At 40.0% G+C, this 18,479-nt stretch overlaps 1 protein-coding gene across 11 annotated transcripts in view; it reads right to left on the bottom strand.

The window, feature by feature from the left end:
• Nucleotides 1–1,893: 1,893 nt before the first annotated feature.
• The window catches only part of osbpl5 (oxysterol binding protein-like 5), a 35,346-nt gene continuing 18,760 nt past the window's right edge, over nt 1,894–18,479 (bottom strand). For 4 of the 11 annotated variants that reach the window (XM_040132125.1, XM_040132129.1, XM_040132130.1 and 1 more), the window contains 8 exons: nt 7,957–8,112; nt 7,626–7,699; nt 5,892–5,972; nt 5,396–5,497; nt 4,832–5,035; nt 4,006–4,090; nt 3,718–3,880; nt 1,894–3,452 (listed from right to left, as the gene is read on the bottom strand). In XM_040132125.1, coding sequence (XP_039988059.1) covers nt 3,407–3,452; nt 3,718–3,880; nt 4,006–4,090; nt 4,832–5,035; nt 5,396–5,497; nt 5,892–5,972; nt 7,626–7,699; nt 7,957–8,092 — 891 coding nt within the window. In that variant the 5' untranslated portion in view covers nt 8,093–8,112 and the 3' untranslated portion in view covers nt 1,894–3,406. Of the gene's footprint in view, nt 3,453–3,717; nt 3,881–4,005; nt 4,091–4,831; nt 5,036–5,395; nt 5,498–5,891; nt 5,973–7,625; nt 7,700–7,956; nt 8,158–13,172; nt 13,238–18,479 lie in introns of all 11 variants that reach the window. The other 7 variants (XM_040132131.1, XM_040132133.1, XM_040132134.1 and 4 more) reach the window with 4 other exon arrangements.

Below are 18,479 nucleotides of genomic sequence, written 5' to 3'. Positions count from 1 at the left end.
ATGAATAATGTCTCATGACATTACAATTATCTGGGTTAATTTTACTTCAGTGCTAACAAAGCTTTGATGACTGCCTCCCCAGACAGGCAATCTACAAACAGAAAAACATATTCTCTTGCATTCAACTCTTCACAGCTATGATGAGTATGCCCACTGCATTACAGACTGCCCACTATAAATACCTGGATGACCAGGAGGGTCCTGATGTATTCAGTAAATCTGACCTGTCTTGTTTCCAGGACAACCAGAGCACACCACCTCATCCTCATCCTCCCTCATTTCACACCTTCAGTTAACCTGGTCTGAATGTGACTGGCTACAATCAGAGTTCACAAACAGGATAATGTATGCGTAGTCATGTAATTTACATACACACATGCGATTGATGAATGCCAATTCAAACTGCATCTTTTGCTTAATTGTCATTTTGACGCTGTGGAATTTTCTAGTCTTGGACAAATCAAAAACAGACCTCACATCTGTCAGAACTTTCACAACCAGAGCAAAGTAAAAAACAATGAAGAAACACCGTGAAGAAACACCGTGAAGAAAGTCAAACATCAGCTTTTAAAAGGTCAAAGAAAGGAGAAGCGAGAATGACAGAAGGAAAGAGCGACGGGAAGGGGAAACCAATAGCTAAAAAAGAGCATCATGGTTCCAATCCTACAGCCATTTTACAAGCCAAGACAGTGGACATCTGTGTACGCTGGTGGGTGCACACGTCCCAAATCACAATAAAACACGTTCCAAGAGACAGGCACACAAGCAGAAATTAAAGCAGGTCTTAACCATATGCATACTCAAAGGTTTTAAATCAGATCTTTCACAAATCCTCCACACTTTAGGTCCAAACAAATACAGTCATTACATTGTGACCGTGTAAGATAATTTTAGTGTTCCATATGATTTCAAAACCACATTCACAGATGGGAATATGGTCAGAGAAAACAAGGAATCAGCCTATTTGCCCCAAACAACAATGGAAGAGAATTTTCAAAATGCCTGAGGGCTCGACAGACCTGAACAATCACATTTCAGCACACTCTGTGAATACCCAAACCGGTAGTGTTATTTATTAACCCAAACCCTGGAACAGAGGTAGCTTTCCTTACCTCAAAGACATACAACATATAGACAAACCCTTCCTCAGGAATCAAAACACCACCAATGATGTTAGCAGTAAATCGAAAAACAGACGCAGTCTGTCCTTATCTCCTCTCAGATGAGGGTTGAAATGTTTTTAATCTACTGACCAAAAGGTGCAGTGTTGTTTCCTTGAATCCGGCACACCTGCTTCCTGAATGTGTGTGCATATTTCTGTCAGTGTGCTAGTGCGTGACTGTGTGACTGTGTGTGTGTGTGAGACTGTGTGTTTGTGTGTGTGTGTGAGACTGTGTGTGTGTGTGTGTGTGTGTGTGTGTGTGTGTGTTGGCAACGGCTGAGTTGCTGCCGTCTCTTTCTGGGTGGTGTATGGTTCACATTCTACTCCATCTTCCTGCTCCCCTGTCAGTCATGTGATCATATGAGCTGCTATGACTGGCTTAGAGAATAGCAGGAGAGGAGGGAGAGCTGGGACGGATGGTAAGAGGGTGTGTTCAGCAACGGAGGAGGTAATAAGAGGAGGAGAGTGGTGGAGAGGAAGGGATTTCTAATGTAGGATTTTAATTGTACATAAACAGCGATCCACAAATTCAAGTAGAAATGGGAAAAATGATAACTGGGATAACTGATGCATGAAAAAAAAAAAACACTGCAAAAAAGACAAGCAGAAGCAAATGAAAAAATATTACATATTTATGACAAATAATACAATCACTGCATATACAAAACAGGGTAAGATTTCCTATAAATAGAGTTAATAGCTATTAATAGAAAGCTATTAATAGAAAATACATACACACCAATGTTTAAATACACCATTCTATTTAAACATTTGAAGTTGCTGATAGCTGTGTAGCAGTCTTGTTACACAACAATTAATTAATTTTGGGTCACGTTCCTAGTTCGGCACAGCCACAGTCGTCTACTGTCCATCACCTAATGGGGGTTAGCTGCCTTGCTTAATGGTAAACTATTTACACGTTCGATTTCTCAGTGAACATCGTCACTTCTCAGGCTACTATTTCAGAATCTATATTTACATTTAAAACTCTACTAATAAAGCTGAATATTTTATAGACAATACAGGATATCAGGGCCTGACAGGTGACAACATGACACCATAAAAAATGTTTTGGAAGACATTTACACACTCCTCAAAGAGTCCTCTATCCTGCTAGTATAATAAATATTCTAGCCAGTGTCCAGTAAAAGGACAATGTGCTACTTTATACACTCAACAAAGCAAAGCTGATTTTTAGAAGTTCACTGGATCCAGTGTTCAAATGTAAAAAAGATGATTATATGAGAGGATCAAACTATGGCAACATCACATGATGCTCACACTGTTCAGTGCAAGAGAGAAGAGTCATACTGCTGCTATGCAATTAAACCTCATTTCATTAATGAAATTAATAAACACTCTCTCTGTCTCTCTTAACGTCACACACACAGTATAGACACAAAGGTAGGCCTACACTTAGCATGAATGATGCATGTGGCTCACCTTCACTAACCAGGCAAAATAAAACAGTGACTGAATAATTTGACCATAGGAATACTAAAGAGAGATTGCATATGCAGGGCAATGGTTTTTTAAGGATGTTGAAAAGTTATTTTGATGCGTTTCCATTTTGAAATGGAGTCTAATGTGCAGAGGCTATTGTACTCCACTTTTAAACTTAACTTTGTATTCTACACCAAAGGTGAAGAATACAGCATAGTCTAGTGGCCCATTTTGGTTGCCTGGGACAATTGGGCAACCATTATGGTCAAGCCTTAAATATGATTAATAATTGCAAGGTCATCTATTTTTCCTTCATGCTGTCCCTGTCTTTACGGATATCACAGAATGGCAAAACTTATGCTTAGATACTCTTCACTGCTCTTACTGTTCAAATCCCCAAGTATGTGAGGCTGATCTGGTTTCATGTTACAATCTTGAGAGAACCAGACATGGAATAATGTATATATAAATTACAGATTTTTTTTTTTTTAATTGAAAAAGTAGTTTCCTGAATCCAGCTCTCAAAGAGTATGTTTATATTGATGTGTTTGTGTGTGAAACTTTGATTTTTCTCATATGCAGCTTTATTCTTTTAACTTTATTTAGCATTTTCAAAGGCTACAGATTCAGACAATTTTTTGGATTTTGGCTTTTCAAGAATGGGGGAAATACATTGACATGCTCTCTTCCAAATGCAATCATTTAACATGGAAACCAAAATGGTAGAATGCTAGAATGGTATGCACTACATAGCTAACAAAGCTAACCTTGTGTGCTGCATTGGGGGGCAGTGTTTTGCATTTAGCAAACAACATCTCTGGGAGTCCATGTTTCTTCAGCTGTGATTCTTTGTTGATGACCAGAAAGCACAGAGACTATATTTTAGACCTATCGTCTAGGAATATCTGACATCTACATAAAGTATACAGCAGAAATGTGTTTAGTAGCAAACCAACAGTCTTGTGAGTGAATTGCCAAATGCAACAACTTGGAGTGTGATTACAAGAAATACAGATCATCCAATAACAACAACTAATAAGTGTAAGATGGAGTTAAATAATATTTGAGAGACTTTCAGTGTATGCAGCTGTATCTGAGTGTATATTACTTACTGCAGCAGGTCTGTGTCGGTGAGTGCGGTAGAATGCAGCAGGTGGAGTATATGGGAGGACTCTGAATACGTGCTGATATCGCCTTCTCTCCCTGCTTTGGAAGTCAACTTGTAGAGACTGGAGCAGCTGAGAGCCAGCTCCAGGGCATCCATCCAGCATCGGCCTGGAGAGACAGACACACTTTAGAGACGGGAAGGAGTACCATCAATAAATTCTGCTTGTGAAAATAATTCATTAGATACGGAAGAGCGTACAGTTCCAACCCAACCAACCACACACTAGACTCACCATCAGACTCTGACGCAGCTCTGAAGATCAGGTAGTTGCTGGGTAGAGGCTGTGTGATGGAGCCAACGTTCTCTCCCTTGGGACCCTGACCATATGGATGAAACGGTGATTCAAGCTTCACGCCATTTCAGTTATCTTGTACCAACAGAAATAAATGGCTCTCTCAAGGGCCATAAGCACAGTGGAGCACTGAAGAGGAGAATATCACTTAAAAATGAAAACTAAACTGAAATATAGATCAAATTAAAGAGTGCTGGCAAATTGAAACATCAATGTTTACTACAAAACTAAGATGAAAAGCAATTATTGACAAAATTGTACTTGTTTTCATCTTGCAGTGCAAGTAAACCCTGCATTTTCATTCAGTGTTGCTAAACCACATTTTAATCAAAAACTCCAGTCATGACAACAACAAAGTTCCCTTGAAAAAAAAAAAACTTTTTACAGCTTCAATTCTGGTTAGACCATTTTATGTATGGCCATTAATTTCTAATTAGTAACTAACTTTACATTAATTTTAATGTATATCAGCCACTGTGCCTTTTTTGATACTACCACTAGGAGGCACTCAAGTCAAGATTTTTCTAATCAAAGATATAGAGGCATTATCAGTGTTCGTATAAGCAAAACCCCTATTGCTTATGGCAAAAAACAAAATCAGACTTAATGATACTAACATCTAAACATAAAAAATATAGAATTATACTGGTATTGACTGAATATGTTTATTTATATCTCAGTGTGTCTCAGCATGACCACTGAAGTCTTCTTCATCATCTGTTACTGGGGTCATAAAAATGCCATTGAGTCTACAAACAAGTCTGACCTTGACAGCCCAGATGGATTTGTCCAGCGGGTGGTAGAGCTTGAAGCAGAAACCGTCCTTCTTTGAGGGTCTCTCGATCAGCTTGCATGCACTGAGGAGGATGGTGCCCACCCATTGGTCTGTTTTGGGGGTCTTATATATCAAAAGAACTCCAGGCTTCAGGGCACACCACAGCTTGGTCCAACTCTTTAAAGAGCCGCGGATCTTAAGAACGACGAGTGATGAGATGGGAGATAATTTTATTGTAAGAATATATAGGCCACCCAAGGAATATGATATTGTTATTTCACAATCGCATCTTACAAAACACAACAGGATTAACACGCAAAGTGCAAAAAAAAAGGCTAACTTTGTGTTTTGTAAAATGACTATAAACATTATGAGATATAAACTGCAGAATTGTTCCAGTGCTGCACCAAAATTTGTGACAAATGATGTGAAAATTACAGCTAAGATGATTAATACTTAAAGGTGTAAATGACAGATGATTAAAAAAAAAAGTCTAAATAGTTTGTTGTCAGTGTAACAACTCTGTGTAATACTGTTCAGAAAACATGCCTGCACCTTAAGCCAGTTGGACATGATGACAACACTGGGGTCCTTTAGTGCACTGAACAGTTCTTTAGCTGCCCGTTTCTTCTCTTGTCTGTAATTCTGCTTTTGGACCTGTGAAAAAGAAAAGAAAAGAAGAAAAAAAAAAAACACACACGAATGAGTCATCAGTCTTACTGGTCAGAGGACTGGTCTGAAAGTGCCAGCACTAGGTGGAAGCAGAGTCAAACAAACACTAGGATTCATGCATGCAGCCTGTTGCTTCTGGTTTGCATTAACATCATTTAATTATTCATCACCTAAAACACTTTACAAAGAGGTAAACATTCAAAATATAATTCAAAGACTTTTCAAAAGATTCCCAAATGGCTCGTGGACATTTGACCCACTGAGCGCAGACTGAAAGAGATACTAAAGAGCTAAATTATACACACTTTATGATGAATCCAACTGCATAGTAATGCTCAACAGTTCTCACAGTTGCCTCAAGTAAGTAAGGGACCTGTACCTTGAGAGACTCCTTCCGAGCCAGCTTCTCTGTGGGGGAGGGGCAGTCCTTTTCAAGACCATTAAACATCCTGGACTCAGACTGAAGGAGAGAGGAGAGGAGACAGCCAGAGAGTTTGAAGAGGAAGGAGAAGAAAGACCTAAAATTCGATTTAAAATAAAGACAAACTGTAAAATATTACAACTGCTTTAGAGATTTTAGTTTAAGAGAATGAACGATTGGAAAGTATTGGATTGTAAAAGTATAAATTTGTTCAAATATCAAAAGTACAGGAAAATAGTCCTGTCTCTTATCAATGCTAGATTAATGATCATTAATTAATGATGTACTGCAACAAGAGTTACCTAAATTGACGCGCTTGCATTATGAACAGCACATTATTTAAATGTTTCCTTTGCCACGTAGGACGTATCCGTTATGCCATAAGTGTGTGTAAAGCAAGTGGGTGGTCCTTTTCATCAGCAAGGCAGCTTAGCAGGCAGCTTGTTCTGGTGTCGTTACCACAAACCCACTGACTTCCTTGGTTAGACAGCAAAGGGCACTGACTTCTTGATGGTCTCCACTGATCAGTAAGAGCTAAGTAATCCTGTGATTTCAGTGTGGTGTGTAATTACATAATCACTTGTTCTGTATGCACTAAACCAATATGATTCAATATTATTTGGTGAGCCCACACAGGCGCTTAGGTTTATCTATTTGTGTTAAAAGAAGACATTCTTTAAGCGTAGTAAACAACTAAAACCCAGTGTAAATGACAACATGCAAGGGCAAAGCTGTGCTCAGTCTCCTATTGTCCAATCAGGGCTTTTGGGATGGAAGAGAAGGCAAATGGCCACAGACGCAGCTGTGCCTGTAAATTATTGCACATATAAATAGGCAATATTGCGAGATGAGGCGAGGCAAAGCGACAAGAGGAGACAAGACAAGATGAGATCACCTAGTTGCCACTGGAAACATTTACCGACCACTCCTAATTAGTATTACTAAAGAAGGGAGAAATATTATTAGGACTAATAAAGCATAAGCAAAAAAGGCGGCACCAGGACCATAAAAGTCTGAGCTGCCTTTAAGTTAATAAAGACACAGTTCCCACCATGACCCTGACATATAAAATCTCACAGCTTTTATATGACTTCACTAACTTATTGGTACACCGATATGACTTAAAATGTTAGTTACCTCTGCCAATGAGGTTGTTTTCACCCGTGTCGGCTTGTTGGTTTGACTGTTTATTTTTCAGCATGATTAATTTGTTAGCAGGATGATTTGCACCAAACTTGGTGGAGGGATGGGGCATGGGCCAGGGAGGAACGCATTCAATTTTGGTGTAAATCCAATTAAAGGGGCAGATCCAGGACTTAGGGCATTTTCGTCAATATTTTACCTTGCCGGTGGTATACGCTCTTACAGAGTGGCATTGTAATTATTCCCGGTTTGTAAGTGCTATTTTATCAAGAAAGTAATACGTCTGGTTTCCATTTCACAATCTTATATATGTTATGACCCATTCGTAAATCCCTGATATTACACAACTGCTACTAAAAACAACAATTGCCTCAACAATCGTAGGTTTGTCTACTTAAAATTCTTGTGTGTTTCAGGTTGTTAATACTGTGGTCAATCCGGAGAAAAGAAATCATCACAGAATACAAAAGGAAAGGGCTGTGCGCTAACCCAAGGAGTCAGTTACAGAGAACTTATATGGAGCTGCCCAATCAGAAATTGTGTTCTTACCTTGCTGCCTGGTGATTGGGCAGGACTAAGTTCATTACTCAGCATGGAGAGACCGTTCCTGTCTGTCTCACTGCCTGATGGGAACCCACAACACACAGTCACATACAAATGAACTCACTGAGTAAACCTGCTGACAGACAATCAAAGCATGGCAGCCCCAAAAGCAGCTAATAAGCAGCAGCTGAGGTTAGTTGATTTGTATGGAATATGCTCAGTACAGTACCACATGTCATTTTACAGACACTGGAATCATCCAGCACACATCACTGAAATATCAGATTTTGTGATATTCACATTCCATGTGTCAGCTTCGACCTCTTTGGTCTTTTACCTGGGCTGAGGTTGTAGAGGTCGTTGTCTCCTCCATAAGACAGATTCCGGGTGAGGGTGCGGGGGTCAATTTTGGGTGGGGAGGTGGCATTGGGGCACAGGGAAAACCTCCGATGGAACAAATTCTCCTCCTTCATCCTGACACCCCGCTCGTCCTCTGCAAAGGAGGAAGCACAAAATGAAGAAAGGAGAGGAGAAAAATCTGGAAAGGAAGGTGGAAAAGAGGAACATGACAAAGTAAATTCTGATTAAGACAAAAGGATTTTTACACGTTCAAATATCAATCCAAAGCATTCATTCTGATGCTTAATATTATCATTTACAAAAATTTCAATGAAGTGATTCATCCTGTCATTCTGTCTCTGCTCTTGAATCTGATCTAACTTTCTCTGTCGCTCTCTGTTGCCAACTCTGAGCTCTCAAACGCCATCCTCACTCCTTCTCTCTGTGTATATCTATCTGTCTGGACCCCCACCCTTTCTCTCCTCTCCTACACTAACAAAGACCTACTGTATGAGGACATGTCAGCCTGTCCACATAATGGCACTGTGCGTGGCAGTGACAAGCAGTTCAGACTGCACATTGTCAGGGTATATGACAGATAGAGGTGCCAACCAAGTCACTCTGTCCACAGAGACTCACTGTCCAAAATGACCCCCACCACCATTACCAGTACTCCTTCATCCTCTCTGTCTGCCTGCATCGACAGGCTTCCATCCACAAATTGCTTCCCTCAAAAGAAAAAAAAGAATGTTGCTTCTTCACTTATTCCATTGATATCCACAAGAATCCTTTCTACTAATGAGATGCACATCTCAGCACACAAAAGTGGACAAATGCAGCTACTGCAGCCATGTGATGGATTAAGCTGTGGCTCTGCAGCTTCATGTTGTCACCGTGCGATTGTTAATTTGCAGAGGAGGGTGGATGAGTCATATTTTTAGGCCCCTGTGCCTGCCCCAACACACACACACACACACACACACACACACACACACACACACACACACACACACACACACACACACACACACACACACACACACACACACACACACACACACACACACAAACAGAGTCAAACACAAAAAAACCATACAGGAATACACATACTATATGCAGGTCGGCACGTAAAGTAAGAACATCTGTTGTTAATGACAGAAATGTTTTCAATCTGTAATACGCCAGATGCAATGATGCAGCACATAGCCTCTCTTTGCCAGTTTTCTCCTCTACTGTGCCTCTGTAACTACTGAAAAGTTGCAAACTATTCGCAGCATATTATTAACAACTGCTAACTGTTTCCAGACAGATCACTGTGCCTGTTCAAAGGGTGGTGAGCTGATCATAGCAAATCGGAGCTGACGGTAAAACATAGAGGTTAATGGAGCATAGCTGTTACCACCTGGGACTGTCTGGACGGCCACACTGTGCTCTGCTCAGATCAATATAATCCTATTCGCTTTCTCTCACTGCACAAACAAACACAGTAGACAAGACCCTCTGACTTGCAGCCTACTGAGCAGTCTCGCCTACTAGTCCTCATTACTACACCCAGGAACAGCTGGTTACATAAAACTCATTCATAGAACGTTTCACAGACTGATTCATCTTTTAACTCTCCGACATAGTTCAGATATGATTGCACTGGTGCACAAGGCAAGTGAAGTATGTAAAAGTATACTGGTAAGTATAGAAGTAAAGAAGTAAAATCTGTGGGTTAACAGTGACTTCAAATATGCTGCATGTGGTGCTGCACTTTTGGTGGTTAACAAACTGTTAACCACCAAACAAGTACACACGTATGTATTATAAATACACGAGAACACTCACATCCGTATACTCATCACACCACTCCCTGCTTCCCTCTGTTTTCTATTCTGCCTCTGTGACTCATTGTCTCAACCGTCTGACTCCCTTTACAATTCTGATCTTGCAATCTCTTCTGTGCAATTCTTCCTTCTGCCCTCTGCTCTTTTGTCCTTTCAAAGAGCCAGCTGTGAATGACCAAGATATGAAAGTGAATAGGTAAATTTATTCGTCCCGAAAAAGGAGCCTTATTTGTCTGTGTGGGGCAGGTCTATAAATAGCATTCTATTGCTGCAGTCTATGCGTGCATGTGTAGCACAGTGCTGAACCCTGAGTGGGGCGCAGACTGCATGGAAAAGAGCTTGAAAGTTTAGCATTACCCAACAGTAAGCACAATGGACTGCCAAACTGTACGAGGACAGACAGCCACACACATAGAATTAATACCACTTACTGTACAGGCCCTAAGGCGGGTCAAGATATGGGCCAACATGCAGACTGACAGGACAAACCAATCACAGCTGGTTCACACAGCTGCAGGGCGGGATTTGTTGGGAGAAAGACTTTGTATACGAGCACATTACGCAGTCTAGACTGAGCATGGGTGTGGCATCCATGGATACTTAATGTGCTTGTGTTGTGTGTGGGCCTGTCAGTTGAGCCTATACAGAGGACATGCCAGTAGTGTGTGTTTGTGTGTTGAATGACGTAAGTGTAGAAAATGAGTGCGTGTTCTGTGCATACGTGACTGTGTGTGTGTGTGCCTGCCTTGTTGCTGCATACTGGGAGGATTACACATGCACATGATGTAGCGCCAAGGATGAGAGAAAACGCTCCTCTCCGACTAGTCAATCCCGGCAGCAGTGGTGGAGCAGGCCACATTCAGTACGAATTACACACAAACGCATGTTATATTGGTTGCCTCCACACGGGGCATGAGGGGTCGCTAAAAGCTTTGATGAGTATGTAAATAATATGAATCATATGGCCTTAACAGTGGGCAGATCTCAACCTAACTGAACAGCTATGAGAGATTTTGAACCAACATGTTAGATCAGCTCAGTATCCCTTGGACTTTAATCCATACTGGACAATTCTGCACTTCATGGTTTATGTCCAGTGCCAACTACTGTGTGAATGAAGACTGTTGTGTGCCCCTCACGTAGTGTGGCGGAGTGTAAGGGTGTTAGAGTGTCAGAGTGGTGAATGGGCATATACTGTGTCTGACTCCTATTCAGAGAGTGGAGTTCGTGTCCCTTGCTCCTCCATAGATTTCCTTAAACTTGAAGAATCTATGTCAAGGAGCACCGAAACGGTTCTGGAGGCTGGTGTAGCGAAAAACTTTAGACATTTTATGTTGGTCTTTCCTTTTTCACCCATCTGTACATAAATGCAGAGAAAACACACAACAAAAGCTGCACTTGAATGTGTGATTGTGTGCACATCAGTCTGCCCCTCATAGTAAAACACTGGCTGGCTGAAAAGAGTTCCCAGGCTCACCAACAGCAGTAGCAACATTTAAAAAAATAAATTAATAAATTTAAAAAAAAATAATAATAATAATAAAAAAAGATTGATTACTGTTCCCTTAGTCTTTGGGAGGTTCCAGTAACACTCTGCACTTATGTTAGTCTTCCTGTGACGCTTGATCTATGCTTGGTGCATGTTTTAGTTACTGTGGATTATCAGATTACGGTGATAGTATGATTTCAATTAAAACTCCACATATTTTCATAAGCAGCATGTCTATTTCTATCAACTTTCTCACATATATGTATTAAAATACTAACATAGCATAGTTGAAATTAAATAAAAACTCAGTGAGGTGTTTTCATGTCTAAATATAAATCGAAACATTTGGCTGCTGTATCCTCTGTGGGTAAGGAGTGCAGTGTTGGTCTTTACAAGTAAGAGAAGATGCAGTGTGTAATGGAGAAGGTGCCACTGTGAGGGGAAACATAACTACACATCAACAGCAAAAGGACATTTAGATATATAAGTGGGAACAATATCAGTGTGGCCCTCATAAATACATATAAGATGGAAATGAAGCATTCATTAGTGACGCTTTATCTTTTGTGACTTGGTTGGGAGAAACACTGAAATAGAAGGACCTCTGCTCTTTTCTCTGTTAGTGAAAATACAAGTTTTTTCAGGTCACATTGGTTTACATATTAAGAAAAGAAATGTGAGAAGAACCTAACCAATGGGAATCCAAGGAGAAATTCAAGAAATTTTGCGATCGTACCCATTGATTGACCTTTTATTATTACTGAAACAAAACGAGCAATTATGCTACACCTCAACTCTCAGAACTCACTATACACAGCAACTAAAGGTTGCCTGGCTAGGCTAACATTAACTTCATCCATGCTACACAGGTGCTAGGCTAATATTTACCCAGCGATATAAATATCTTGTGGCAAAGATAAAAGTAAGGTAGCAGCACCAGGCCGGTCAATAACATACATTCCTGTGTCACACATTAACCTTGAAATACGAGAAGATAAAACAACAACATGCCTGTTTTTAGTAATCAGTACACCCACTGGGAGGACGCGGGGGGGTAAATGGGGGTGATATAACTAGCATAGGTCTCTCACAGGGACATGCAAGGCCGGGCTGATGTAGGGCTTTAGTAATCTTGACTGAACTGAAAAAAACCCAAAGGTCTGTATCAAGTTCCACAGATCCAGTTTTTAGTAGAACAGGCTTTCACATAAACCAATCCACAATGTCATTTCTACTCGAAAACACTGACACTCTGGCTGAGACAGTTTACTTAATTGATTGAGTACACACACGCGTGTGAGCAGACACACACACACACACACACACACACACACACACACACACACACACACACACACACACACACACACACACACACACACACACACACACACACACACACACACACACACACACACAGAAACTGGAGAAGCGGGGAAATATGGTATCATGCTGGGTTTTGGCAGTGACACTAAGGCCATTTCTACACCAACACAACTGAATTTGAAAAGGCACTCTTTTTTTTGTGTCCATTTCCATCTTCCAGCCACACTATGCCACAGTTTTTCACCCCCAAAAACTGTGCTTTTGAAAACAATCCCAGTGAATAAATCTGAAAGCATAAATCTGACAGAGAAATCTAGTTTTTTCCAAAATTCGATTGCTGTAAAAACTTCATGTTTAGCAGCTAAAAGAGGAAAGGAGCATTTTCAGTGCTCCTTTCTGAAACCCGACCTTGTTGGTGAACAAGTTTTTCTCCTAGTAAAATTCACACTGAAAAGAGGGCTAATTTTTTGGTTTACACAATGTCCAGTAATTCTAAATTATCCACTGACACCAAATCTATCATCACTACTGCTATTTTTGGTGGAAAATGTCATAGGGAGTTTAAGTTACCTGATTTAGCACTCATGTTGGCCCTTCCCCCTCTGTCCCCTCTGTCATTTCCCCTTAAGGTCTAACTGTAGATAGAAGCACACACACACACACACACACAGTCAGAATGTATTTCAGTATTAGATTTAGCTCAATGTCAAAAAAATAGCACGCTTCAAGTTTAACAAGTCTGTCAAATGAGACTAAACTAGAATTTAATATATTTTTACAGCTAACTGACAGAGTTGAATTTACCACTGGCTCTATTTGCCATCACAGACTATTTTTCTGTTCCTTTACCAGTATCTCATGCTCTCTTTAACTAGTGTGGTATACTTCATTTGTGACATCATGGTGAAAATCAGCCAGATTTTTCCAAGTGAAGATTGAAATACTTTCTTTAAAAAAAAAATAGATAGCGTTGATATAGTGATCTTTGACTATCACCTACAACTTAGCTATAATTCTATACAATAAATATGGGCAACTGCTTGTGGTTGCCTGTGGTCTACAGCACCAACTCCCAACTCCAAGGCTATCGACCAGTAATAATAATTCACATAATGATTTTGAGTTTTAAAAAATAATGTGATGGCATTTAAATAAAATTAAACTAAAAGCCATAGTACACACAGCAACACACATTTAGTCTCACATTTTGCACATTTTGGGAACAAATATAAACATACAGAATCAAAATTAGAAAGCATACATTCTTAACACCTACCACAAAACTTCAATCTAAATGGTGACAGCTGGTCACAAGAGCTAAAGCATAAATAATTAAAAAATGAATTTAAAAAAAATACATAAATAAATAAATGGGGTATAGTGGGTACAGAAATATACCAGTCCTAATTCAAGACCAATACCCACAATCAGAATCTCAATTTCAAAAGGAGGCTTTGTTTAGAGAAACTACAAAATGCTGCTGCTGCTACACACAAATACACACCTGACAAATAAAGTAAAAGACAGCCAAGCACAAATGTGGCAAAGACACTACAGTATGCGTTAAGCTTGTACGAGAGTCTGAGAACCTTGCAATACAGACAGCCAGCATCAAGCCAGCTGTTCTTAATATGATGGCACAGATTAAGTCCAGACACTCCCTCCATATTTCCATCACTCCATCTATCCTCCCTTCAGCACCCCCAACCCTGTTAACCCCCTGTCTCCAATGACGACAGAACTAATGGATGGCCATATGACCTAGATATACACCAATAGGCTTTCGCCAAGTACAGTATGTGCATCAGCAATAAACGCGGCATCATACTGTAGCGGGCAGACTACTTTTTTTTCCCTTTTTTTTGGGGGGGAGTGCACATACAAGCAAGATGTGCAGACATTTATTCTTCCATTTGCTCATGTGCAGTGCATTTCAATCTCTGCCTCTTCTACTGCTGCTTCAAGATTGTTCACAGACTATGCTCACAATGTTCACCTTTTCAGTTTCCTTCATTATTCCTTCAAAAAAAGATCAATCCTATAATTCCTCATAAACTAGCACATCCTGTAAAATTTTGCTTAAAGCACAATCAAAAAAGAGACAGATTATGGTATTTCCAAACACGTCATTATCATCACATAAAAATAAGAAGGAAAATTAGAATTATTAGTGCGAAAACACTCCACTTAAACTGGGAAAATTGATTTTCATCCTTTAATACAAGCTGACCTTGGGGTTTCCTTACTAAGTATTGTGTTTAATCATTATGCACAGTATGGTTAGAAACATTAAGAACTCAGGTCAAGCCGCCCAGTGACACATATGTTCATTCACCCGACTCTAGCTAATAAAATTTTTTATAACACTGGCTATTGGTCAGTCCCAGCAAATGCGTACATCTTCCTTGACCAAACTTAACTTTTTAATATCCAAAACATCTAAAAATCTTTAACTAAAAGAAAAAAAAAAGAAAATCTATAACTGTGTAGATACTGTGAAACATGCAGAAGGCAGAACTAGGTCTACTCTTACTGTTTTAAAAAAAGAATACACAGGGTCTAATTTTGTGAAACTGTGTGGGAGGATGTGTGGTTAAGTTTTATTCTGAGTCTTGCGGGGGGTACATGTATATTATAAGGAACTCAGATAGAAAAACTGCCTTTCAGCCAGACTTACGGTACCATTTGACCTTACTTAAAATAGGAAACCCCCTTTGTTCTGTGGGGACTTCGGTGGTCCATAACCATGGGTAATGTTTGGGTTTTTGCAAAACTTTTTTAGCTTTTATGTAGTCAAGGAAACTTTTATGAGGTTATCAGAGTTCTTGCCCTGCTGTGACCTGAGCATGATGCAAAGAAGAGGGGCTAAGGATCTGTCATTTAAGCAGTGTGCCTTCGCTATTCCCTAAGCTTCAGATCAGGCTGGCAAGAGACACATTCTCTCTGTAAACACAGGCAGTTTCTGAGAACAGAGACTTCTGTCGGGGAGGAGGGAAGTGCATTGTAAACACAGGCTGTAAATGAGACTTTGGATTCTCTACAAGGTGGTGGAAAAGGAGAGCTCAGATTCTGGTTCAGGCTGAGGGGGAAAAGTAGGGGTGCAAAGATTATCCAATATGTATCTGAAAAGAGAGCCAGAGATACAGCTACATCAAAAAACAAGCACGGATCAAAGACTAATGTGCTCCTCTGCCTCTAGCATGCGTGTCTTTGTGTTTGTATTTTCCCGTTCACATTCCTGCTTTGAGCCCTCCACTTCCTGATACAAATTATCACAATGAACAAAATGTCTGACTTCATCATGCACACAGGCTGAAATCTCAACCAAACTGCAGCGCGCAAAAACACACAATACTGCTACTACTAAAATACATCAGAGGTACCACCAACCGCACTGCACAATTTAGAGTAGTTTTTATTATAAATGTATCTATATCATTTTTGTACTGTTCAATTTAACATGTATCTGGATATATATCTAATCATCAGAAATTGACAGACAAACCCCTACTGAAAAGTCAAGCTCAGTCAGCCCACCAACAACTATGTTCAAAGGTTATATTCCGAACTGTTTCGATGAGGCACCACTTCTTTAAAACCAGCTGCACTTGTTATTATCGTCCACATTTTTAAGACATAGGAATCCAATATAATTCTAAAAATTACCACCCATTAAGGACATGGACCTCCTTTACTTTGCAAAATCAGTCTCTAAACAAAAAAACCATACAACTGCAGCAATACTATCTAGTGAACAGTCTTAAAATGAAGAATGGAGCACGTATTTCTTTTGAAGGTCTTCAGACTGTCATTATATATCTCATTAATGATTGTTTCACATTTAATCACGTTTGCTTTCACAGAATAAATTTGAATTAGAGAGCAGGTCCCCAGCCACACACTGGAGCCATGTTTGACCTGACAGACCAAGCCAGCTGGCTGTCTATATGATTGGATCCAGGCCAGGGATGGCTATGTGTGAGAACCAGCCTTAGGCAGGGCTAGCCAGGCTGAGCTGATGGAAAACGGCCCTGCAGTGGTGCCAAGCATGGGCCCCTTTGTTTACATCAAAATGCAACAACAGACAAGAACACATGCACACATGTATACACACAGACAGACACTAGCTGAACATTTAAAGTATCAGATGACCTCAATGCTGTACTTTGCAAGGCTGTAGCCATGACTTTGACTTGCAATGAGACACAGTCCCTTGCTTTTGTTTTCATGGCGTTCCTTCTCTTGGAACATCGAAGATACTCATTGTACGACACTATTTTAACACCATTAAGGATATTCTCTGTCAGTGGAGTGAACCTGATACAGAAACAGATCTGAGAGCACTTGCTCTACAAAAATCAGCATCTGCACACTGATTCCCACATACAGTACATTCATGTCCTGTGATGCAAAGACACACTGACCCAGACCTCCAGGGATCCAATTCCAGCCATATGCCAACCAATATCGCTGCTATCAGTTATTCTACTGCTTGTTCTGACAATTAATAAAGTAATTGATTAAATACTTGTTTTAATGTTAAGAATAGATATCAAGAGAAATTTTGTGGTCCTGTTTTTCTATTAAAACGAATGACTTTTTAAAAGATGCTGTACAGTTTAAGATTAAATGAATAAGTATATTTTTCCTACCATTCCAGACAGCTATTGGTTTCCAATAATTTCCATACAGTATAAAAATCATTTAGCAGACATTTGAAACTTGCTTGAATTGTGAAATTCATAACATTGAACATCAAGTCTGCATTAATTTACTTTTGCATATTTTTGTGTTCATTCCATGGCATATGCTAGTAACTATTGGTGTATGCCATATCAATAATAGATACATTTTCACTCAATCAGTATTATACACAGTCTGTAGGACAGTAGGAGCCATCTTAAATTCCCTTCCAATCACTAGAGAGACAGATTGTGTAGATAATACTTGAGAAGAGACATGGAAAATGAGAGCTCAAAGCAGCATAACTAACTAAGAAAAGTGAGCTGGTAACAAAGGTCGTGATCTGAATCTCCTGTCTGGGTGGGAACATCTGACTGGGAGAATTAGAGGAGTAATATCCACTCTGCCCAATTAATTTTCGAATAAAAGTGCCCTTCAGCAAGGCACTTAATCTCAAACTCCAACAGAGAAAAAGCAAGGGTCAACAGCATTTACTCTGTTATTATTGTGTACCTGTTTGAGAACATAGCAGTTGATGCTGTCAAACCTAGCAGTTTGACAGCATCAACAAATTTCATGCTAAGGCACCGCGGTGCCATTTCTACCTTACCTTTAGCTCTAAATGCCACTCCTACATTTCCACTCTCAAAGCTGAAAAAGTCAAGTCATGAAAAAGCAATGTATCAGCCAATTTTACTTATCACACTGCACCTTGAATTATATATAAGAGCTATGCAAATTGGATTCTCTGCTCCACTTCAAGTTGCTGCAGCAATTTAAAGGCCCTGTTACATCCTGGCAAGGCCTTTTTATAGAACTGAAAACCTCTGTGGCAGAAAAGGAAATAATAAGCTGGGGAGGGTTCAGAGAAAGAGAAATACATGTAGAAATACATGAGAAAACTGAGTTTGTGTCTTATTAAGCCAGGACAGGCTATGAGCTGGACAAAGTGTGGTCCTCAGGGGAGTGAGTGTGGTGAGGGCAGGGGCTCCTCTGTCTGCTCGAGAAACAGGAGTTGTGAGGGGCTGGGGGGAAGATATCTGCCTGCGGAGACCTAGAAGCTGTCTGTCCTGAGTGGACAGAAGGGGAGGCATTAAGCTAGGGATAATAGATGACAAGGTGTGGGAAAAATGATTTTAATTATTGATGCTAAAGCAAAGATCAGCCCAGTGGGAGGTTGAGGGTAGGAGCCCA

The sequence above is a fragment of the Xiphias gladius genome, chromosome 8, assembly GCF_016859285.1.
Source record: "Xiphias gladius isolate SHS-SW01 ecotype Sanya breed wild chromosome 8, ASM1685928v1, whole genome shotgun sequence".
In the NCBI taxonomy this organism is placed as follows: domain Eukaryota; kingdom Metazoa; phylum Chordata; class Actinopteri; order Istiophoriformes; family Xiphiidae; genus Xiphias; species Xiphias gladius.
The sequence above is the reverse complement of the archived record's forward strand: the minus strand, read 5'-3'. Positions and strand labels throughout refer to the sequence as shown.